We start from the raw sequence: 23,560 nt of genomic DNA, 5'->3' as shown, positions 1-23,560 counted from the left end.
CCGGTAATTCGTGCTATATATCAAAGACTTTTGAGCAGGAATTTGGCACAGATCAGGCAGCCAGTGCTTCCAAAGGGTTAAATTCTATGGTGCACCAACCAGACTGTTGGGATCTACTGGTCAAATATGTATTCAGCAGTCCTGGAGTCTGACTGACCTTATAGATTTGTTCTGGTTTATCAAGTAGGTATGTAACTAGGACATGTATGTGCAGAACTACATTACTGGGGAACTAAGGGTAGGGGATGTGGAGAAAATCTTTCCAAAATGCTCATGTGCCAGGGTGATCATTGTAGAAAATGAACAGGCACCTGCAGTGACCCTAAAATATATGTTGAGCATATAGATGGGATGGCCAGTTGTCTTGTGCAGTGGGACTGCCTGGTGAGAGCCTCTCCTAGCAGGGTGGAGTCTTGGCAGCAGGGCTGGCTGTTCAGCTGGTCCCTGCTGGCAATACTTGTTTCACCTCAGAGGGAGGTGGGGGTTTGGCACAGGGCAGGGAAAGCAAATCAACTAATTAACTCAATGAGGGAATATGGAATAACATACCTCAGATTGCGTGGGGATGTGACCTGAGTCTGTAGATGCTTCTGTTGCTGGTAAACATGTTTTCTAGTTTTTTTCCTGTAACACTATTGACATTTTAAAATGATCAGAGTATTTTAGAGCACATTTAACCAGACAGAAGCACTGGATTTCAATACTGTCAACTCCAGAAAGCAGAAGTAGGGTCCCAAATTGCCTTCAGAATCATAACAATTTAAAAAGTGGAATAATTTCTCATTTGCTTTCTGTTTTTCCAGCTACTCTAGGTCACACAGCTGGCCTCCTTTGAGAAGGAGGAGGAGAGGGCGATTCTGTTGCACTGGGGGAAGCAGCACGCACACACCTGGCAGCCCTGGGGCACATTCCCTCTGCAGGAGCCAGGTGTGTCAGTTCCCCCTGCCTTGCCCTGCCCTGGGGCAATGGGGGTCCCCTCTCCCCAGTCCCTGTAGTCCTTGATCTCTGCTGATGAGGAGTGGGGATGCCACTTAGCAGGATGCACAGTTGTGTTTTGTAATCAGGACTCCTGTTTGTCTGGGATCAGAGAAAGTTGAGCACTGTTTCACCCAGCAGCCTTTAATAATGTTTCAGCTCTGTTAAACTGCCCACAATTTCATCCAGCCACCTCTTTCAGAAAAGCTCTGCATCTTCATTACCTTCCTCTTGAGCCATCTGGTCCCTCAACCTGATCTTTTTAAGAAAGATTGCATAAAAAAACTGGAGCAGTCCCTGAACAGAAGACCCTGTGTGTCATGTTTAAGCCTAGAGCAAATTTTTATGTCCAAGCTGTAAAACCTTGAAAATAAAGATTTATAATTGAGATTCTGGCTGAAGCAGAGTGAACAGAGATGGTCTAATTAAATTCTGTGGTGGGTATAATTAACCCATTTATTCATTTATTACCCTTTATGCAGCTAATGCAGGCCAAGCCATTGCCATTTGTTTATGAAGGACCTGTTACCTGGCTGCGGGGCTCAGGCTGTGGCAGTCAAGCCCAATGTGATGCTCTGGAGGGGTCAGTGATTGGGTACAAGCAGGTCTGAGCTGATGGATACTTTTTCTGAAACCAATACAGCTCTTGAATGAGTCAGCTGGGAAGGAGCAGGCTGGAAAGTGTAGACTTGAGGTTCTGCTTTGGACTCTTCAGCAGAGCTGCCAGAAGACTTCAAACAAGTGTGGTGGTTTGGGAGAAAAAGAGGGTTTGGAACTGTTTTAAGAGCAGTGTGGCTCTCTGATGCCAAACATACCTGGTACCATGGCACTGAATTCCTGCTGTGTGATATCGAGGGCTGTAGTAAGATCCACACTGACATGTGTGGATTTCTGTGTTCCCTCCTTCATAGCTCAGTGTGGAAATGGCACTTCCAAACCCATAACACAGATAACTACTCACACATCCTCTGGGAGAGCCTCATCTGACTAAAAGCCTGTCTGGCTTTTCCAGAACAGAGCTGTTTCTTTTCACCAAAGACTCATTTTGCTTCACTTTCTTGCAGGCATCATGAGATAAAAAACAATGAATCAACCAGAGATTATTTTTCATGAAAGTTTAATCAGGCACTGTCCCCTTCCTGTGCCTATGTGAGCAAACCTTTATGAGCATGTAGGGCTTGAACATGGAGTAAAAACCATCTGTTTGAGAGACAAGAAGTGCAGGAAAAATCCTTTGCTTGCTGGCATCTCTGTCTGGGCAGGCTGTCCTGCTGCAGATGCACTGTCTGCAGTTTAGCCTCTAGGTCCCTTGACCCATCCATCTCTTAAGCAGTGAAAGCCAATACCTCCCCATTCCTTCCCCTGCCTTTGCTGCTCCTTAATATTTCATGCATCAAAGAAGTTTCACTTGTAATGCAAAAACTGATTAATTAAGTAGAGTGCAAGAGCTACATGCATTTAAAGTTTCTTTCATCTTGGGGAAAAGAGGAGCCATGCTGGAGGCTATTACTGCTCATGGAGGCATGTTGAAGGGCAGGCAGTGATGGAGTGGTTATGGGGCTCTGAAGGAGAGAATGGGACAGCCTCATTCCTTGCACTTTGGCCCAAGCAACAGGCTGTTTTCCAGTTTTCCCTGGATTCCCCCATCCTCTGTAAATGTTCTTGCTAGCTGTGCCTCCCCCTGGCAGTGGGGCTGTTTGGGGAGGGGACTTTAGGCAGGCACCTGCCTGACTCCAGCCTTAGCATGTGCAAGGTCACTTCCAGCATGGCTTTGTTTCTGGACATGCCTAACACCTCCTGTTACCATACACAAGTTCTGTCTGACTGAGACCCCAGAGTGCTCCAGTATGGGTTAGAAAGAGGGGGGGTAATGCAGGAGGATTCCCCTCAGAGGAGGAAAATTAGAACTTCCCATGGGCAGCTGACCACCACCTTCCCACCTGGATAAAAAAGGTGGTTGGTTGTAACATAACTGTTTGTTCTGTGCCTTCACCCAAAAAGCTTAACAGCCTTTCCTTGCTGCAGAAGTCATACAGCTCCATGTTAGCACTCCAGGCCCTTCTGAGTGGAGTCCAGGGGCTGTCTCACAGTGCACAGTGGTGTTTCATGGCTCTCCAGCAAAAGGGAGGAACCAACTACTTGTATCTGAGAAAGGATGAGAAAATTCAGCCTCTTCTGGCTGCAAAAGCAGGGAAGCTAAGTCTGCAGTGTCCCCTCAGGGCACCTCTCTGAAAGTGGTCAGGAAGCTTCAAGTTTGATGCTGTGTCAGAAAGACATCATCTCCCACAGATTTGAGCACAGCGAGGGGTCTGTTGGCTCACTGTTAACCCAGAAGCAAGAAACATCACCTACCAAATTGCAGAGGGCACTTTCTGCATCTCCTCCTCTCTCAGGAGGTATTTCTCAGAATTGCTGACCCAGCCTGTCTCCTGCACTCCTTGTGAGAGCTGACAAAAGCACAGCTTGAGCCGTGTGGTTGCTGATCATGGGCAGATACCGTATGGCTGTGGACCAGCATTTGTACATTGCAGCATGGAAACAAAATTAATTTTCTGGCATTTACTTCACAATATAAAAAAATTCTTTTCACTCCTTCAGTGTAGTTATTGATGCTGATATGACTCTTGCAGGGTGAAATATAAACCTCTGATTACATCAGAGCTCTATGACTGACTTTCTCCTCTGATTGATGTAGTAGAATTTGTGACATGCATTACAGACATAAATTGCTTTCTATATTGTAAATACATAGTGCATTTTAATGATCTCTGCTGTATGTACATGTCTTTAATAATAGGGCCAATTGAAAACCACTTCAGAAAGCTGCTATTGGTATCTTTGCAATAAACTCCTCATCTCTGCCAGCCAATAAAAGATGCATTAGTTCTGGGTGTCCAGAAATCCAGCTCATGGGATTGAAAGTCGAAGAATGCTTCATCTGTGACCCTTTAAATGATTTTTTTTCCCCCTTCAACATCCATTTTAAACTTAGATAATACAGATATTTTAAGCACTTTCCAGCAAAACATCTCCACAAAGCTTTTCTCAGAGGCATAAAATCCTGGGTTTGCCTGAATCCCACTTGGGGTATCATCATACAGAAGAAAATGACCTTGGAGCTGAACTGCTCTGCTTGGGAATAAAAAATAAATTGAGTGTCTCAGAACTCCTGCTAAAAAAATCCACTCAGGTGAAATTAGGCACAAATGTGGGCAGATGCAGGCATAAGGTAGGCATAGCCAAGGTTCCTGGTTCACATGACACGCAACATATGCTCTGTATTCTTCTAGAAGCTGCTCCACCCAAGAACAGCCCACTATCACTGCTCAACAGCAGAGAAACTCCCAGCTCATGCCGAGAATGTCTCTGCTTTCCGTGCTGAAACCCCCACGCTTGGGACTGTTACAGATATAATTTTCACAGCCCTCGGTATCTCTTTTTATCCATTATGGAAACAACTAATTATTTTCTTGCCTTTATGTATGTAAGTGAGGATACAAACCCCCACAGTGGAAAAAAAGAAGGGGTTTGCCCCCGAGCTGCGCAGTCAGCAGCCGAGGTGAGAACAGAGCTGGTGCCTCCTGCCAACCTGTCAGATCCCCCCATCTCACCCAACCCAGATGGGTCTTGTCAGTATAATGCATTTTCACTTGTAAGACGATTTCCATTTTCACCCTGCATTTTTGCTGGGAACGGCATTTTTCGCTGGTTTCGTGGCCCCGACACTGTTGAAATCGACGGTCAGGCAGTTGCCGACATCCCCAGGGAAAGGCTGGATCTGTGAAGCATAAGAAAAGATATTAAAAATGGCCCTCATTTAGAAAGAGCAATCTGGGTTATGGGCTACGCAATTGGCTTGAAAATCCACAGTTTGTATAGACTTAAAGTATCCCTAAATTAGCAAGTTAAGCAAACTTCTATAAGTGTTCCTGGAATGTTTTGCTAGTAACTGAAACCATCAGAGCCATGTGCTTTACCCTGTTTGTGCCATTGATTTTTCTATTGTAAAAAGAGGGAGGGCAATAGAAACCTGTTACTTTAGTTGTAAACCAGGACTGCAATATTTCCCTTTGCAAATATTATTGGTGGTTTTCAAACAGTGAAGTTTTGTGTTTAACTCAGTTCTTTGGACCTAAAAAACAGGTGGGATCCTTTTCTCCCCCAAATGAGAACAGAGATTTGCATTTACACAGGGAAGGATCTAGACTGAATGGAAGTTAAATGTACCCATGTAAAGGCAGCGGTTTGTAGAACCTTCCTGTTGATCACCGTGTCCATGTTTGTTCAGGAAGACCTGCAAAAATCTCAGTGTGCTCCTCAACAGACAGTTTTTAGCATAACTTCATAAATCCAAACAGCAAGGCAAAATAGGACTGAATGATGTGTGTAGAGCTCTTCAGACCTTTGAGATCCTCAACATAACTCCCAGCTCTCTTTTTCTAATATCTCAGGACTTGCTCCAAGTCAGACAGTCTAGAGCAAAGCAGGTGTCTCAGTCTGTGTCTTCTGATTGCTGCTCTCCAGCTCGAAACCCTGAAAAACATTAACCTTGTTGCTCCATGGCATATGCTAGGTCAGGGAAAGTCTGGATGCACCAAAACACATTCTTCCCTCTGATTCAGCTGGATCCGTAGAAAAACTAAAGTAGAAGCCACTGTCCAGAGCTGTGACAGCAGGAGGTATCTCAGGATTTCCTTCCCAGCCCAAGGACAACCCCTTCCCAAAATCCTCAGAAAAAAAAATTTCTACTTAAGGCACACAGATGCAGCTGTGCAGCAAGTGGCTACAAGGAGATGTAAATAACAGGGATGGGGCCTCAAACAGAAATAGATGTTTTTCAGGATTTCCAATTACAAAAAAATATTAAAAACGAACTTATTTTAGATATACAGGATAGTAGTGTGTCACTTTGTGTCACTTTGTGTATTGATGCGTTCTTTGCACTTTTGACTAGAAGAATTTTCAAAACTAGGAAAAAAGAGAAAGAAAAAAGGAGGAGAAGCTTTTTTTCCCCCTACTATTGCAGTTTTCCCAACAAACAGTTGGCACTTGGACTGCATTTTTGCTTGATTATTTTTTCCAGCATGCCTGGAAACTTCAACCCTCCCAGTTAGGAAGAGCTGAGGTATCACCTTTAGCGTTTTGCAATTAGTTTCCTGTTTGTTTGTGAGCACCTTTACCTTTCTCTCTATCCCTGTAGCTGGAAACAGGCACTGTGCTCACACCGACACTCTTACGGTGGGGGCTGCAGCTTGTTAAGGCTGAGAGCTGGAGCTGCGGCTGCTCCTGGAGCAGGGACTGGCCCCTGGGAATGGGGCTCGAGCTGTTTGTTTGCCGGATTTCATATTCATTGCCATTCTGCCCTTGTTGTGGTTTTAACATTTGATGACCTAGGTATCTCAGAAGGCTGTTTTGCCTCAATAGGCATGTGATGAATTGCTCTTAATTAGCTTGTGGAAATAATATAAGCCTTAGCATTAAGCGTGCTTTGTTAGGGTTTTGACATCTTCTTTTATGTGTACATCTACAAATAAAATCAGGTAGATTAGCAGTCACTAGGAAATTGTTGTTGTGAGTCACTGAATCATAACTGCTGTAGGCTGCCTCACCTTGTCTCTGTTAGTCATGCCCGAGTGTGGGCAGGAGTTCATGGGGCTCTGGGGCTGGGGTTAACTGGGTCCACTTTGCCTGCAGGGACAGGGTTTGCCTCCAAACTCATCCCCGTCGTTCCATTTTGAGTAGCCAAATGGTTCCAATGCAGCCCAAGGTAGAGCTCCAGGGCTCCGAACCACAGCAGTGGAGCTCACCTGGTTTGTCTTCAAGAACAAACTCCAGCCCTCCGGTGGCACTAAGTCATCCATGTGATGGAAGGATATAGGAACCTGTGATCAGACCTCAAGATCATTGATCCTTCTGACTCCCATTTAAATGCCAGCTGCTAAAGTCCAAATCTAAAATCTTTAGGTGCCCAGTTTGTCTTCTCCCGACTTGTCGTTTCAAGCCATCCTTGTGTGCCTTGGATGCTAAAGGTGCCTATTCACTTAGGACAGAGTCATTAGTAAAAGCTGATAGGAAGCCCATTGCTGTGCTGTTGCAGCCCGACAGCTGCCTGAAAGGAAGGAACAGCCTGCAGGTAAGAGTGGCAATGAGCTGAATAGCGGGAGAGGTGGGACAGACACGGGATTTCATAAAATCACAGATTCTTAGAATAGTTTGGAAAGGACCTTAAAGATCATTCCAGCCCCCCTGTCATAAGCAGATTCACCTTCCACTAGACCAGGTTGCTCCAAACACCGTCCAACCTGGGCAAGCTGTGCCAGTGCCTCACCACCTTCACATGGAAAAATTTCTCCTTAATATCCCATCTCCCCCTGCCCTCTATCCGCTCTAAGCCATCCCACCTCGTCCTGTCACTGCATGTCCTTGCAAAAAGCCAGTTCTCCCAAATTTTGTGGGTCAGGAGCGGCAGAGGCGATGCGGGAGCGGTCCGACAGTGGAAGCAGCGCGTAGCCGGGGCTGGGGGGAGCGGCTGCGGGGCCGCGGCCAGTGCCGAACCCATCGCTACGCGCGGCGAGCGGCGTTCCCAGTCCCGGGGCGGGCGGAGGGTCCGCGGGGAGCGGCGGCGGGGCGGGGCGGGAGGCGGATCCGGGCGGCGGCGGCGGCGGCGGCGGGGCTGGGGCTGCTCAGAGCGCCCGGCTCCGCTCGCCTTCCGCGCTCCGCGGCTCCCTGCGCCTGGCTCCGGCCGGCATGGCCGCTCCGCCGCGCCGCGGGGCCGCCGCTCCATCCCCGCTGCCGCCGGTGCTGCTGCTGCTGCTGCTGCTACCCCCACCGGCGGTGCCTCTCGGCGGCGGGCCCGGCGCGGCGGCGTCGCGGGAGCCCCCCGGCCCCTGCCGCGTGAAGACGGTGACGGTGTCCACGCTGCCGGTGCTCCGGGAGAACGACATCAGCTGGAGCGGAGCCCCGCCGCCCGCCGCCGCCGCCGCCGCCGAGTCCCGCCTGCTGCTCTTCGTCCGCAGCGAGCTGCCTGGCCGCGTCGCCGTGCAGGACGATCTGGACAACACCGAGCTGCCCTTCTTCACCCTCGGTAGGCGCCCGCCCCGTCCCGTCCCGTCCCGCATCCCGCCCCTGCATCCCGGATCATCCCCGAAGCATCTGACACCCGCCGCGCCGGCTCTATGTCCGCCCTCCCCGCTCCGCGGGCGGTTGGATGTGTTTTGGGGCTTTCTAACCCTGCCCGTGCTGCATCCTGGTTTTTGGGTTTGGTTTTCTTTTTTTTTTTTCCCTTTCCTGTCGGGGAGGGATTTTTTAGCAGGGCCTGAGGCTGCCGCCGCTGCCGGCCCCGGGAGGAGGAGAGCATCCCCCGGAGGAGGAGAGCATCCCCGCGCAGGCTGGAAGTGATGGGGGCTGCCTCATGTGCTCCAAGTTGAGCTCTGAACCCCGAGGATGTTCCTCCGAGCCTGGCAGAACGGCAGAGGCTGTTCTTCTAGCCAGAGCCTGATTTTATGAATGTTTCTTCTTAATTCTTGAACCTTGCTCTTGATACACGCACAACTCCAGCGCCCGGGTCTCTGCGAACGCCGCAGACTTTCCTTCGCTCTCAGCTTCGTGGGGAGGGGGATGGGACTAGAAATAATTCTGTGGTCGTACTTTGATCTTGATGCCGGATTCTCTTGTCTCAGTTGGGGTGCTCGAGCTGCCTCTTGTCAGTTTTACCCATTTCTGTGCCGTGATCAGCCTGGGGATCCTCCAAGGGAACTGTTGAGAAATGTCATCTGGGTAGCTCAGTGTTTACTCTGCCAGGTCACCAAAAGGTTTTTGTTGATCTCTGCTTTATCCATTAGCTTCCCTGTTTTTAGGTGTCCAAGATAATTCGAGTACCTGCTGAACTTGGGGCTGAGATATCACTTGACACACTGGACTGTGACTTCCAGTGCATCGCCCTGTATGTCTCAGGTGTGTCAAAGTGTGCCCATGTGCAGGCTGACCAGGAGACACCAACCCCAAATCTCTTGCCATACCTCATGGAAGTTACTGCCTTTCACTGGGTGTGATGAGCCAGGGTAGGGAAATGTCTGTGTCTCCCAGTCCTGTCATTTTACCTTCAGTGAAGCTTTCTCGTAGCAAACACCCATCATAAATAACTTGATGGTACTTCTTGAGGCTCTGGGGCTCTGGCTTTGCGGATTCCTTAGGCATGGTTGGTCAACTGCAAAAATCCCACACAAAGCAGATACTCTATTTCAGGTAATGAAAGTGAGAAAAGGTTTGGTTCAGTAGGAATGACGTTTATCATCCAGCGGCTAAAAGTAACAAGAAGTTTCATGGTTCACCAAGTTAATATTCAGATTAGAGTACAGTTTTTTCAGGGACTGGGTGTGAATTGCGCACTGATCTAAATATATCAGATGGCAAAGAAACCCCTCTGTGTGAGCTTAGATAATAGCTCAAGTTGGAGGAGAGAAATTTGTCTTGATAGATCAGAGGCATGATCTTGTACAGCAAATCCTATTTCTGTGAGTGCCTGCCAATAAAGGGACCATGTCTTTGTCTTAAAAATTCTTTCCTTTGTGTGGCATATTGGTTATGTGCATATTTGTGAATATGAAGCATGTCTTGTGCAAATCTATGGCGTTTTTGCTGCCCCTTCATGCCCAGAAGACCCCAAAAGGTCCCCTCCTGTTTCCCTGAACCCACAGACATCAGGCAGATTGGAAGATAAATGAAAGCTTTGCCCATGGTGGGATGGCTTCATCACGGTCCTGAAATGAATCAGCTTGTTGCCTCCAGAGAAGGTAAAACACTTGTCCTTTCCCAAGGTCTACCTCATGAATTGCTGTGTATGTTCTGATATTTCAAATTTGTTGCATTTCTCTCCGTCTCCTGGAGTGGCAACTGAGTCTTGCTCGCAGTTAACTCTTCTCTGGGTGAGGGCTGTAAAGCATTTCTGCTGGCTGGTTTTTCCAGTTCAAGAATTAAGGCTGCAGTTTTTTGTGGTGGTTTTTTTCCCCTTCCATTGTTTTCTAAGTTCATTGGTGGTTGGGAATGTGAGAGCTGCTGTTGCCTTGTGATGGGCTCTTGGAGGTGAAAATCACATTACAAGCAGGAGGGCAGTTGAATGGCTTTAGAGTAATGGGGGAAAAACTTCTCTTTGGCAAAATCCTTGCTAGATGATTTCTGAGGATTATATCTATTTATGCATGTTGCTTGACATGTTTAGTGGCTGTCTGGGCATGAGCTCAGGGGGACACGTAAGAGCTGACATCCTGCAGACTGCAAATGTGTTGAAGACTCCTAAATGCCTTGGAGTGCAGGATCTTGCTGTGAGCAGAGATTGCTTTCTGGCCTCAGGGGAATAAGGATGGGGTAGGATGACCTCCTAAAGCACATAGCTCGGGACAGTCACCCTAACTGGTGTCCTGGGGGCATTTCTGAAAGTAAAAAAAAAAAAAAGAGGAAAAGAAAGCATAAAGCAGGCAGAGCAGAGTTATGGTGCTGATGCTACAGACTCTGAAGTGAAATAAGTTGAGAATAAATTGAGGCCACCCTGTTCTACAGGACTTAAAAATCTTTCCAGGCCAGGAAGCAGGAAATAAAACAATGCCTTTCATGGTGGCAATGAGTTTAAGCAGCCAGTTTGTAGTCTGGGTCTGCTCAGCAACTCCCAGCTCAGTAAGTCTCCCAACACTGGAGTGGCTCCTGTGCCTCTCATCACTCCTTGGCGTTAAAGGAGGGTGGGTGTTCTGTAGATGTCTGTAGCAGGTGCCAGAGCCTGGTCTGCAGCAGTGTGAAACTTAGAGTCTTGGAATCGTTTAGGCTGGAAAAGACCTTTAACATCATCAAGTGCAACTCTAAACCTAACACTGCCAACTCCACCACTAAACCATGTCCTGAAGTGTCACATCATCTGCTGATCCTTTTTAAGAGCAAAACGAGTTAAAGTAGGCTGAGGAGATAGATGCTCCGAATTGGTGTATGGTACAGAGCACACTCTGTGTCCCTTTTCTTTAAAGGATTCCTCCTTCTAGGGAGGAAACAACTTTATCTCTTCCGTAACAATATGAGATTTTATTCACTTAAGTGCATAAAGTGAGAGAGCTTTCAGTGCAGCATCCCTGCCTGCGGGGCAGCCTGGTCTGCAGGAGCTGCTGCATGGCTGAGACAGAGGAGAAAGCAGCACTAGGAGACATCCATGCAGCTGGTCCTTGGCCCATGGCAGGCTGGCAGGATCAGGAGCAGCATCAGCAGCCACTCATGGCAAGCAGGAGCCCACTAGGGGGTGGTGAGTGCCTGGGGATGCTCCACAGCAGCTCCTGGGCTGTGTGCCCAGGTGGGTACCCAGAGATGCTCCACAGCAGCTCCCACTCTGTGTGTCTGCATGGGCTCTCAAGGTTGCTCTGCAGCAGCTCCAGCTCTGTGTGCCCAGGTGGGTACACGGGGATGCTCTGCAGTGGCAGCCTCTCTGCATGCCTGGGTGGGTGCTCAGGGATGCTTGGCAACAGCTCCAGATGTGTGTGCCCAGGTGGGTGCCCGACATCTGGGGAGCCCAGGGTGGGGCTGACTTCATCATCTCCCAAGAGAGGCAAAAAACTTTGATTCCTGGTGCATCCCTCCTGGACTGCAGCGGGGACCTGCTGCTGAAACACCCACTGGCAGCTCCCTTTGCTCTGTGTCCCTCCTCCAGTGGGGTGTCTCAGCTTCTCTATTTCCTACGCCTCAGTTTATTTTTTCCCTCTTGCGTTGGAGACAAGAAGGATCCTTCTCCCACTACCCCCAAGTTACATTACTATAAAATTACTCAGCAAAGCCCAGTGGTGGCAGGAAATGACAAATGTAACTCTGCAACCAATGCATTATGAATTGCTATGCATCCCCTTTCCTGAAAAAGCATCCTGCCCTTTCCTTAACCTTGGATACAACTGATGCTTTGTGGGATTTTTTTCCCCCCTCTAGTTCTTCTAAAGTTACTCTGGCAATTGGTGCAGCCTATCATTGGCTTTATCCTTGCACAATGAGGTCTCTCTAAGGTATGGATCTTGATTCAGTCAGCAGCCATGTGTTCTCTACAATAGCTGCTCCACCACAGCGTGGCCTGCTCTAAGTGCAATTCAGGGAATGAAGCAGTTAGCTTCCGAGCTAATTTAGCTGAGCTCTGTCTGTGTGTGAGCAGATATATATAGAGGAGAGAGAAGGAAAGAGGCAGACGAATTTTCACCACTGCTCTTACCCCGTAGTGCCTTACATAAGAACAGTTTACTACACACTTCTCATAAGTGGCTTAATGGATGCTGTTTGACAGTGTCTGCAGTGCTACAAGTTGCTTTGTTTCAGTGGTTGTCACAAAACGTGACTGTGTGTCTACATTCCTGGTGTCCCCCTGCGGCCCCTGTGTTTGGCTGATGATTGTCCTCCACTTCCCAAAGCTGTGCAGCATCTGCAGCTCCTCTCCAGTTCAGTACCACTGCTTTTATCTTTTTACTTAACTCTTCCTGAAGCCACCTTGTAACTTTAACTTCTCTTTAGGGTTAAAATGTTGAGTGTTCAAGAAACCACTGGACGTGGCACTCAGTGCTCTGGTCTAGTTGACAAGTTGATTATTGGCCAGAGGTTGGACTTGAAGATCTTGGAGGTCTTTTCCTACTTTAATGATTCTAGGAATGCATTAAAATAAGGGAAGGCACTCAGTGGATTGATTGTATTTACTGCTTTTCCTGAAAATGCTTGAGCAGGGTTTTGCTATCCTTGCTTCTGTCACCAACTCCTGTTTGTGCAGAGCAGGTGGAAGGGCTGGAGGGTCACCTGAGGAGCATGGGTGTGACTGGAACTTATTGATGCTGCTGTTCAGAAGAGCCATTCTCTGCTTTGGCTTGGCCTGTGGGATCTGGAGCAGCATTGTGTGGGTGGCAGAGAGAGTGTGCCCAGCATGAGACTCCACTTGTCAGGGCATGGCATGTAAAAATGGGGTTGTCTCTGCAGAGCAGTCGATGAGCAAAGTCTGGTTTCCATACCTCCTTTGCATTAACTGCCTCCTGCTAGGCTTGAGCTGTTTTATTTACCAACCCAGAGGTCTGGTAATTGAGTGTTGGGGATTTTTTTGTTATTTTTTTTTCTTTTTTCTGACTGTTTCCAAGCTAATCCAATGGGTAAAGAGACACATCTTCCACCAGGCAAGTGGAGGGAGCCTGAAAGCCTCAGTGAAGTGGTATGGTGAGGATGAGACATGTTGGTGGGCTCCTTGGGACAGGGATGGGACAGATACAGACCTGAGAGTGGGAGCTGCTCCCCTTCCCCTTTCCACAGCTGTTTGTGGTTGTGGGGTCTGGGTCAGGTTCCTCATGGTGGGAACTGCCTGGGGAGGGTGTAGGAAAGCGGGAAACTTTCCAGTAGCAATTTCCTCCCCACTTTCCAAGATGTTGGATTCTTGTAGTTAGAAGAAAGGAGGGAGTAAGGCTATACTAGCGATGTGTGTCCTGAGCTCCAGGTCTGTGAGCTCTGTAACACCACCCAGAAAGGCTGTAGGCACAAAATGCCCAAGAAAATGGGTCAGTCCTCAAATGAACACTTCCCTCCCCAAAGGCAAGGCTGACTGTGACTTGTCCAGCATGGCAGGGTATGGAGTTTTGTTTAGTCTTGGGTATTTTCTGGGGTGAAAATCCCACTTAAAACTGGGATTCTGTAGCTGAGTGCAGGCTGTACTCGGGGAGCTGCTGCTTTCCAAGAGTACCCGCGTTGACCAGCTAGTGGCAACAGAAGATTAACTATGGAGGGAGAGAGGAGCCAGTTCCTGCAGCTGAGCTGCCAGGCGGGAGGAGGCTGGTGGCTGGGAATCCCCCCTGCTCCCCCTTCCTCCCAGCTTATGGCAGTGGCTATTCCATGATGTCTATGTGCCAGAGGCTTTTGTTACTCTTTTTCAGGAAAAAATCATAAACTTTTCTTCAGAATTATGCACAGAGCTTGCATTTCTCCGTGGGGAATGGGGTGGTGAGTGCTGCCATGCAGATGGATGTTACCTTCAAAACTTGCTGCCTGTTCCTTTCTAAGTCCTACAAGTGTGAACCTCAGCTGTGTGATGGACAAGCCTTTGTGCTTCCTCAGTGACACGGTGCTGATGTGTGGCGTTGGCTGGCTGTAAAATGGGGCTGAGCCCTTGGGTTTTTGTGGTGTAACAGGAATTCAGGCATGGGACTATCTGGGCTAAGAAGAGAACAGATTGATGCCATGCATGAGAATGATGAGGTATTGATCTTATGCTTCCTTGACATACATGTTAGCAGCTGCAGGTGGCTTAAGAAACACCTGCCCATCACACCAAACGCAGAGTGTGGGGCAGGCTGGGGTTGGAGATTGAAAGAAGTGAAGAAAAAAGCATCGATTGATGCCTTTCATCCTCTGTAATGCCCATGGTACAGCCTGTGTCTGAGTGCCCTCCTCTGGTTGCAGCCATCTGAAATGGGGAATGCTGCGCCTTGGTCAGTCTTCCCCTGCTGCTCCCCAGTCCTGCCACATCACTATCTGCAGGATGCGTGATGGCATCAAGCAAAGATGGTTCTTGTGCATAACCAGCTTAAGAAATGGTGCCACTTAAAAGAATTGAATGCTTGGGCTGCTGCTCGGGTCTCAGCTAATGCAGTTAAGGTTTCCAGTGTCCAGACAGCATGGAGACACTTAATGGTATTGAAGAAGCAGAATGGCATGTGGAGGGGACGAGCAGTGATCTTGGCTGGGTGAGGCTGCATCTGCATCTGCATTGGCTGGGTGAGGCTTTCTGATTGTCTCCTGGGAAGGAGCAAAGTGGGGAAAAATATCACAGAGTAAGTGATTTTGGCCCATTGCTTCTTTGGGTGTCTTCCCGGTTTGCCCTGCAAGAAGCAGTGCTCTTGAATGCATCCAGCGTGCTTATCCCACTGCGATCAGGAAGGAGGGAGGAATTCCTTGCAGGGGGAGTTTGGGCTGCCACTGCTTGTGAGAAGATGGGGCAGATAAGATTTGGAGCCAGGGCTTTGGCTGTGGGCAGAGGAGGCTGGTGGGGAGGGGTCAGAAGTACAAGTTCTCTCTGTTCCCCACCAGTCTTGCACCCCTCCCTCTGTGCTTCCACCTCTCCTGTCTCCGTGCAAGACAAAGTCTGTAGGAAACCGCGACTGGCTTTGAAAGCAGCAGCGAAAGGGGAGAAATTTTCCATTAGCAGCATCAGCAGTAAAAGAGATTTTTTCCCAGTCACCTGGTAACTGCTGTATTTAGGAAGATTATGGAACTGATGGTGCTGCTTCCAGGCATATATATGGGAGTGATCCTGTTAGGAGAGGGAAGCAAAGGCAGCGTGCATGGCTGCACACATGGAGATGGACTGGTAAAGGTCAGCTGTGCATCTCGGCAGGGAGAAAGGACCTGCAGGAACTGGCACCTCACATGCTCCATCATCTCCTCCTCTGGTGCAGGAGAGTGACACAGAAATGGCATTGCCAGCTGCACTCAGGAGCTGCAGTGGGGGAGTGAGCAGGGCTCCCTGGGGCTGAGCTCTTCCACATCCTCCAGTGACAGAGGGAATGCTTGGGTCCAGCCTGATACGGAGCCAAGCTAAGTGTGTTGGTGCCTGGTGCCTTTCTTCGTGTTAGATGAAATATGCCAGTGGAAGGGCACTACCCTGGCTGCACAGACCCTATGGTTTCACTATGAAGCTGAACCCACACTCCAAAAGCCCATGGCCCCAGCTCTCTATAACTGGGGTGCAGGGTGTGGAGACCCCAAGTTTGCTCCCAGCTGTGAGTATGCTCACAGGAGCTCAGCTGTGCTGGTACCTTTGAGTCTTTGAGTCTTTTTCCTATTTCCCCTCCCTTATCTCTCTTTAGGGCAGCGAGATGGCCTTGCCTGTGGCTGGATTCCTGCCCTGGCTCTGCTGCTCCTTGAGCTGGGTTCTCTGGCCATCCAGGCACTTGTCCAACCCCAGCCAGCCTAAGGGTGCTTGGCTGCTGAGGCACTTGCCTAATATGACCTGGCATTCCAGTGTGCCTGAGGCTGCCACAGCCAGGGCTGTGCATGTCCCAAGGCCATTCAAAGGCCATATCCTTCCCTTGCTACTCTTTATGGTTCTCCAGCAATCGCATTCCAGGGAGCACAATGCATCCCTAAACTATAGGATCAGTGACAGAAAATAGGAGTTGGCAACAGCATAGGAATTTTTTTGTTGCCTCTAGCCAACTGCTCAGTAATATCAGCTTCTTGATGCAGTGCTCCTGTGCTGGCACGTGCCTTGGTGGGGAGTGAGGTGCTGTCTGTGTGCTGGAGCAGAGCATGGTCCCTGCAGACCTGGACTGGGACCTGCTGCTCATCCACCCCAGCCAAGGAGCCCCAGTTCTGTGTGTGGAACTTGAAAGGTTTCTCCCTCAGCTCACTCTTGCCATGTGGCTGTTGCTTTTGCTACCAAAGGGGTCCGACAAGGTGAAAGTTGGTGCCACTGACCTGATTAATTCCTCATGCAGGTGCACCCAGAGCAAGGTCTGCTCTCCTGGGCAGTTTCCCACTGGGAGAGGATTCCCAGAGTGATGGCGCTCCCACAGCTGGTGCTGCCTGTTGTTCCCACCCCAGTCTCTGTTACTCAGCATAGCGTTGCCCAGGCTCTGTGGGATGGAGGGAGATGGAAACCCTTCATCTTGGCTTGCTGGGTCCGAGCAGTCAACTGTGTGGTGGGTTCAGCATGGGTGATGGCTCTGGAGAGCTTTGGGGCTTATTGGAACATCCTGATGTCCCTTTTCCTTGTACCCTCATCACACTTCTTTGGAGTCCTTCAAAATTCTCATCTGTTTGAATTAAAGGGATTTTAACTCTTTTTTCCTGCCCTTTAATATGCCCAAGGAATTCCTCCCAGGCTTTTCTGAAAGCCTTCTTGTTGACATCATGCTTCTTGTTGCTCTACCTTAATGTAATCTAGCCAGAGAGAGGTGCCCACGCAGAGCAATGTGTTTGGAAGGTAATCCAAAAGGAGATCCATATTCCCCTCCCTCACTTCCAAACCATCCAAACTGGGCAGTCCATGGTCAAGCTGTGTCCATGTCAAACATCTCCCATCGTCTTGTCTAGAGAAGGTGCTCAGGGTAGACAGCTCAGTGTTTTCCAGGGGACGCCAGCTCTGGGTACCACTTAATTAAGTTTGGCTCAGCTCATTGAGCCTCCTGGACCTTACTGAGGATGGCTTTGGAACAAGGAGGCAGTACAGTAGGTATGGCTGAAAAGGAGGGATGCTGTAGAGGAGCCATTCACAGCAGTGATATTTTGGGGACCTAACAGATATATTTAGGAGTCAGACATGTTGCAGGCTGAAGGCACATCCAGCAGAGGTAATTTTGGCCTTATCTGTGTAGGCAGGTCATTGTCCACTGCTGCTGGAGGGGCAGTGGCTGCTCCATCTGCCTTGTTGCCATCAGGGACCTCGGCAGGACGGAGGGAGGGCTGCAGGGGGGCATTCGTCACCTGAAGAGCCCCTGGGCTTCGGCTGAACTTTGTGTTCTAGCAATAAAACCACGCTAGGAAATGTGTGCTGTAACAAAGCCCATGGATATAATACATCCGTATCATACTGTACCTTTCATCTTGAAGGATTCCCAAGGAGCTTTACAAACTCGGTGTGCTGCAGCCTGCCAGGGTGACTGAATGTTATCAGGAGCAGCTGCAGTCTAATCTCTGTGGTAGCATGTTCATCCTGCTCCTCCTTGCAGGGGGAACTTTATGAAGTCTGGTCTCAGACTAGCGCTGGACTGGGTGTTTTCCTCTAAGCCTGAGTTTCTCAGGAGAAACAGGCAAACCGTGTAGCTGTTTGTTATGCAAAACCACCAAAGAAATATTCTTCCTGGGGCAGTAAGAGTGGGTGGGAATTACTTTCGCGCAGCTTCAATGGCTTTGGATCTTGACAGAAGAGGCATTTGCAGGGGAATGTGCCCTCTGTGCAACCCTGAGAGAGGGGATGATAAAGTTTAAACGCTTGAGAAATTGCTTCTGGGCATTAGCAGGGTGGCAGAGTTCAGCTGACGGACACAGGGCTCCTGCTGGGGCAGCTCTTCAGGTAGAGACTCTATATGTCTGCCTGAAATACTTGGTGTACAAGCCTTTTGTCACTCAATGTCCCCTTCTGTCCCTTTAGAGACAGTCCCTGAGCCAGATGATGGTTTGTCCACAATCTGCAGCCTTTGCCAACATCTGGACAGCTGCTGCTTCCCACCTCCCACAGGGTGGGAACAGAGAAGGGCGGTGTAGCCCTCTACCTCCATGACTCTTGCTGATCTCCACTTCCAGCTGGGTTTGTTTTCATCTGCTCTTGCCTTACCTGGAGCTATGGGAGCAATGGGAGGCGTCTGAAGCTGCTGTCAGTGGTGCAGAGCCTAAAAATCAAAACTGAAAGCGGGATCAGGGGTACCAAACAAAGCTGTCGTCAGGAGCATATGCTTGAAACGTGGCAGTTCGCTGGAGTCTATTTTGGTTTGGAGTGGTACACACTTAGCCTGTTTTGTTTAGCAGTTTGTTTATGGGATGTATTTTCCCATCCTGTGTAGCTCCCCAAATGTGTGCTATAAACAAACTGTAAAATCAAAAGCAGCCTCTACGTGTTCCCATCAAATGCATCACAGCAGAGGCAGGGTGTGTGGTGCCTGCCAGCCTCAGGTCCCCAGCTAAGGAGGAGAGAACACACTGGTGAGGGAGGTTATTTTGACATGTTTGAGTATGGGAATTGCTGTGGGCACTGCTGGGATGGAGCAGGGACACCTGAAAAGCTCTCCCGCCTTTTCATCCATTTGCTCTTGCTCCAAACCTTCCCAAACTCATCCCCAAAGAGTGCAGGTGTTGCCTCCTGCTGCTCCTTTAGCTTTACCTTCTTCCCTGAGCCCCATTGAAATGAATCCTCAGGCCACCAGGAATGGGATGTGCTGCAACCAGCCTCATTCATGTGCTCTGGATATTAAGAACCTTCAATATTGTTTGAATTTCAAAAAGGCAGCAGAGGTCACATTCCTTGTGCTGGATCAACAGCTGTGTGTTTCTCATTTTAAATTTTCTGAGCGTGATTAGAAGGACTGGAAGTGTATTTAATTAAACAGAACAGCCTTGCCTTTCAACACAATGCAAGAAGCCAGAGCTGCTTGAAGACACAAGCTCCATTACATTGCTTTACATCTTACTGCATCCCAGCACTTGCTGTTTCCTCCTCTTCTGTTCGTCGCCCTCCCAGACGAGGAGCACAGTTGTCCTCACTGTGTTCCTGGCTTCTGCTGCTTTGGAGGAGGAAATCCATTATCCAGTGGCGTGGCAGCTGGGAGGGAGGTCGGCGACGCTGCCTGTAGGGGCTGCTCGTAGCCAGCTTGGGGTCTTGCTGGAGCAGCAGTTTGCACAACAGACACGCTGCTCCTCATTGTACTCAATTTTATTCTGCTTTTGTAGCAGCTGCCTTTGCTGCTTAGCTGACAAGCTGTTCCTTAATGTGCTGTGGCCCAGCGGTGTGTGGGAACAGGGACAAGAGCTGGGATTTGGGCAGGATGGGACCTCTGTGAGCTGGAGGGGTGTGTAGGCTGCCAGCCTCAGATTCTGCTCCCCAGGAGTGCATGCATTGCCTGAAATCTTGTGTGCTGCCCAAAACTGTGTGTGCTAGGAGAGGTCTTCTCTGGTGCCTGGGCTTGCTTTAAAGACTGTTGTAAAACCTTTTCCCTCATTGGTGATGAAGGATTTTACAGTGTGGTGCAATGAGCCCCTTAAAAGCAAAACAGGAGGAAAAAATTCTGTTTGCAGCACTCCTCCCGGCTGAGCTGCCCTGGTGTGAGATATGGGGTGTTTGTAGGGGATGCTGGAGTAGAACTGAGCCTCATGAGAGCCTGTTCTTTGCTAAGCAACTCCTTGGTGTTTCCCCCATGGCATCTCCCAGCTGCATTGCCTCCCCAAAACCATGTTTGCTGCTGCCTGGGGTCTTCTCTGCCAGTTTGTGGTGTACCCCAAGTTGTGTAAATCCAATATTGTAGTAGAACTTGGTCTCTAACGCCTCTCTCCAGCAGGAACAGTGCAAATTTATCCACGGATCCTTGGCTGAAGTAGCTCTGTGGTCACCTACCTGGGAAGGGTGTCCCAAACGGCTCCAAGTTCCTGCTTAACTGAGGGGTTTGGGCTGAGAAGGAAGCTGATATTTTTCCTGTGGCACAAAAGGCAAAGGGATTTGTATGGATGTAGGGCTGTGGGTTTTAATCAATGCTCGTTATGATTATTTTTCTACCAAACTGCTCTGTAAGTGCCTAAGGGTAAACAAGCAGGTGTTAATGTTCTGCTTCTTTTGCTGTTGTTGAGTGGAGGAAGAATTTAGATTGAAGAAAAGCTGTTGTTTCTAGTGATGCTTCTCTGCTCAGCTCTGGCAGCTGGAAGGCAGGTGAGAGACCTGGTGAGAGAAGCTGTGGCTGGATCTGGCTGAGAACAAGCTGCAGCATTAAATTGGCCACGCAGTTTTCCCAGTCTTCTCCATGCTCTCATTCTTCCAACTCTATGCAAATATTTGCATCAGTTAGGGAGATGCCCAGGGACATTTTTATTCCTGGCATGAACTGAATTAGAGGGAAAGGTTGGGCTGAGAGAGTGGTCTTGCAGTGGGCAGCAAGATCTATCCTGTCCAGCAGCTTCTGCTGTGGTGGCAGAAGGTCAGGAACAGGGTACAGTTTCCTGGAGCATCCCTGGAGCTGCTCCTTAACATACCATGGCCAAGTGGTGTGTGGGAACCGGGACAAGAGCTGGGATTTTGGCACGATGGAGGCTCTGTGAGCTGGAGGTGCAAGGATGTTGCCAGCCTTGGGTTGGTCTTGCATTCCTGTAGGATGCTTGGTTGCACATAGCTGCAATAATGCGCATCCTGACTGAGCTGAAAGGGTCCCACAGCAGCTCCTGAGTGGCTCCTACATTTCCCTCCTGCATCTCCCCAGTGCTGGTCTCTCTGGGAAGTCCCTCTGATGTGCTGTGTCTGCACAGAGGGGCTGCAGTGAGGAAAGAGGGAGCTTTTTCTTTGAGGTCTCATGGATGCACTGAGTGCTGACCAGGGGCCGGCGCAGAGGGAAGGATGCTTCTGTTAATTAGCACGAGATGAAAGGAAAACTTGTCTTTATTCAAAGAGCAGCTTGTTCCAGTTTCATCACAGTCCCTCAGTTCTGAGCTTTAAAGTTCGGCGCATGTGTGAACAATAAGTTTGGGAAGAGGTTTTGAAGACAGAATGGCAGCATTGTTATGAAAATGCTGAAGGGAAGTTGTGACACTGTTTTGAAGATGAAAGTATTTTTGCAATCTTAAACTGACACATTTAAAAAAAAAAAAGAAGAGAAAAAGAAAGTTTGTGTGACAGACAGCTCTCAACAGGACTTTCCCTGGCCAGAATCAAATGTGAATGTCCTCAAAGATCAGTGAAGGCCCTTTGAGGTGCTGCTGGCTTTGACCGTCACATAGGTCACCATGTGTCCAGCATGGTGGGATGGTTCTTACTGGTGTTACTTGTTATGTGCTGGGCAGGGCCCCAGTGGAGGGATTAGTGGGTGCCTCTCACCCTGCTGGGTGTTGCTTCCCTCCAGGCAGTTGATGGATCAGCAGAGCAGCAGGAGGAGGGTGTGAGATGAGGAGATGCGGATGGATCATGGACACCTGTAAATCCCATCCTTGCCTGAGGGATGCCCTCACCATATCTGACCCCAGCAGCGCTTGTAGCAGTACAAGTTGGTCTGTGAAAACAAATTTTTCACAGATGTTTAGCAACCCTCTGTGTAATGGATTAGCCAAACATCATCCTGTCAGTGCAGAGTGGAGGGAAGGCTGAGTTTGCCCTCGCTGGCACTGGCTCTGGGCTGCTCCTGTGCCTCATCTGTGCTGCAGGGCTTGTCCAGTTTGTGCTATTCCAGCTCACCCATGGCACTGGAGACACTGGGTTGGGGGGTGGAGGCTGTCCATGGGACACTGCAATCAGGAGAGGAAGCCTGGAGGGTCTGGGGATGTGCAGCAGTTTGGACCAATCCAGGTGCTGGTTTCCCCATCCCAATGTTGCATCTTGCCAGCTGAAGCTGCAGTCCCCAGCCTAACCCAGATCACTGTAGCCTGAGCCGAGCAACCTGTTCGACTCATGGAGTGGCCTGGGTTAGACGGGACCTTAAAGATCATCTCTTTCCAATCCCCCTGCCCATGAAGGTGGCACACAAGAAGGTGTCCAGGGTGTCTGAGGAAGCTGTTCTGAGCCCACCTCCCCTTTGCCAGCTGCCTGCAGTTCAGGTTAGTAAACAGCAACACTGATCACACACCAACCACTTTTTCTTGGGATTTTCTCTTCCATAACCACCTGAATGCACTGGCTTGTGGTGATGCCTTTTATTTTAATTCCCATTAAGCTCTAGTTTCCATTGCACTCCCTCAGATACCCAGGAGCCCCTGAGTGGGTGCCTTGTAGTTAAAAGCAATCTATTGCCGTGTCTGAGGGGGCTGTGTGAGTTACAGGGCCGTGAGCCCTGGTCTGCTGCAGCAAAGCTCTCAGGCAGTTCCTTCCTTAGAAAACAGACACCAAAAATTCCTCTTCCACCCCCAATTTTGTCTTCCTGCCAGCCCTGGATTCCAGGTTTATTTCAGGGTCTTTTCTTTTGGGCTCGGGTAGGTGTGGAGCGTGTATTTTTGCCATGTGAGTCTGACAAGCCCTAGGGGAGGATGAGTGGGTGTCTTGAAGTGTAAGGGAGAAACTTGGCAAGTGCTTCAGCTCCAGGGATCTCTTTTCATTTTTGGCTGCATCTCCTTTTTTATCCTGCTGCTCTTAAACTTTTCTGAACCAGCAAAGTCATCCCCAGCAGTGCTGCCATCCAGGAATATCACTGCTCCCATTCCTTGAAGGTCAGGCCACAGAGACTGATGTCTTTTGTGGTTTCTCCCAAGGATGTCAGCAGCTGGGTGGTGCTGGATGGGACAGTCTTGGGCTTCCCCTGCCCAGCATTCCCAAATCTGAGGGTCAACAGTGAATAAGAATGGTCTTCTCTCCTCTATACTATGGAGATGGGCAGGAAGGTGCTCAGAGCTGCCTGCACCAAGAGGCAGCTGTACACGGAACGTCTGTGCCACGCTTGGGTGATTCCCAAAAGGTTCTTCTGAGCCTCTTGGAGGTGATGTATTTCTTGTTGTGCCTTCTTCCATGCTCTCAGCTTGATTCCTGACCTTGTCTATGGAATTTGGGATCTGTTTTCAGGAGGTAAAACCAACTCTTGTCTGTGTTGGTGGCTGAGGGAAAGAACTTCCCTCTGTGATCTTTCCTGAACTGCAGTTAAAGGAAGCATACGGGATCATGCGGATTCACCTGGTGGAAAATGCAAGGCTTTTGTGTTATTCTGGGATTCTCTTCTTCTCTTTGCTATTTACTCATGAAATGGCTTTGACCAAGTGAGCACAGCTCCTGTACCTCTTTCTTATCCACTGTTTGCAGGAGCCTGGAGGGGCTTCTGTTTTGCATTACTGAGGTGGTGTAAAATTCCTGTGTGGAGGTGGGAGGGACAGACCCTCTTGGCTTCTTTCCTACCACCATGCCTGCAGGCTGGTGGTGTAGAGAGGGCTTGGAGAGGAG

At 49.3% G+C, this 23,560-nt stretch overlaps 1 protein-coding gene across 1 annotated transcript in view; it reads left to right on the top strand.

Annotated features, from left to right (window-relative positions):
* Positions 1–7,688: 7,688 nt before the first annotated feature.
* ASTN2 (astrotactin 2) overlaps positions 7,689–23,560 on the top strand; it is a 314,921-nt gene continuing 299,049 nt past the window's right edge. Inside the window, exon 1 of the mRNA XM_071574082.1 lies at positions 7,689–8,059. Coding sequence (XP_071430183.1) covers positions 7,723–8,059 — 337 coding nt within the window. The 5' untranslated portion in view covers positions 7,689–7,722. The remainder of the gene's footprint in view (positions 8,060–23,560) is intronic.

This window comes from Pithys albifrons, chromosome 20 (assembly GCF_047495875.1).
Source record: "Pithys albifrons albifrons isolate INPA30051 chromosome 20, PitAlb_v1, whole genome shotgun sequence".
NCBI classification, from domain to species: domain Eukaryota; kingdom Metazoa; phylum Chordata; class Aves; order Passeriformes; family Thamnophilidae; genus Pithys; species Pithys albifrons.
This window is presented reverse-complemented; position numbering and strand designations above follow the sequence as displayed.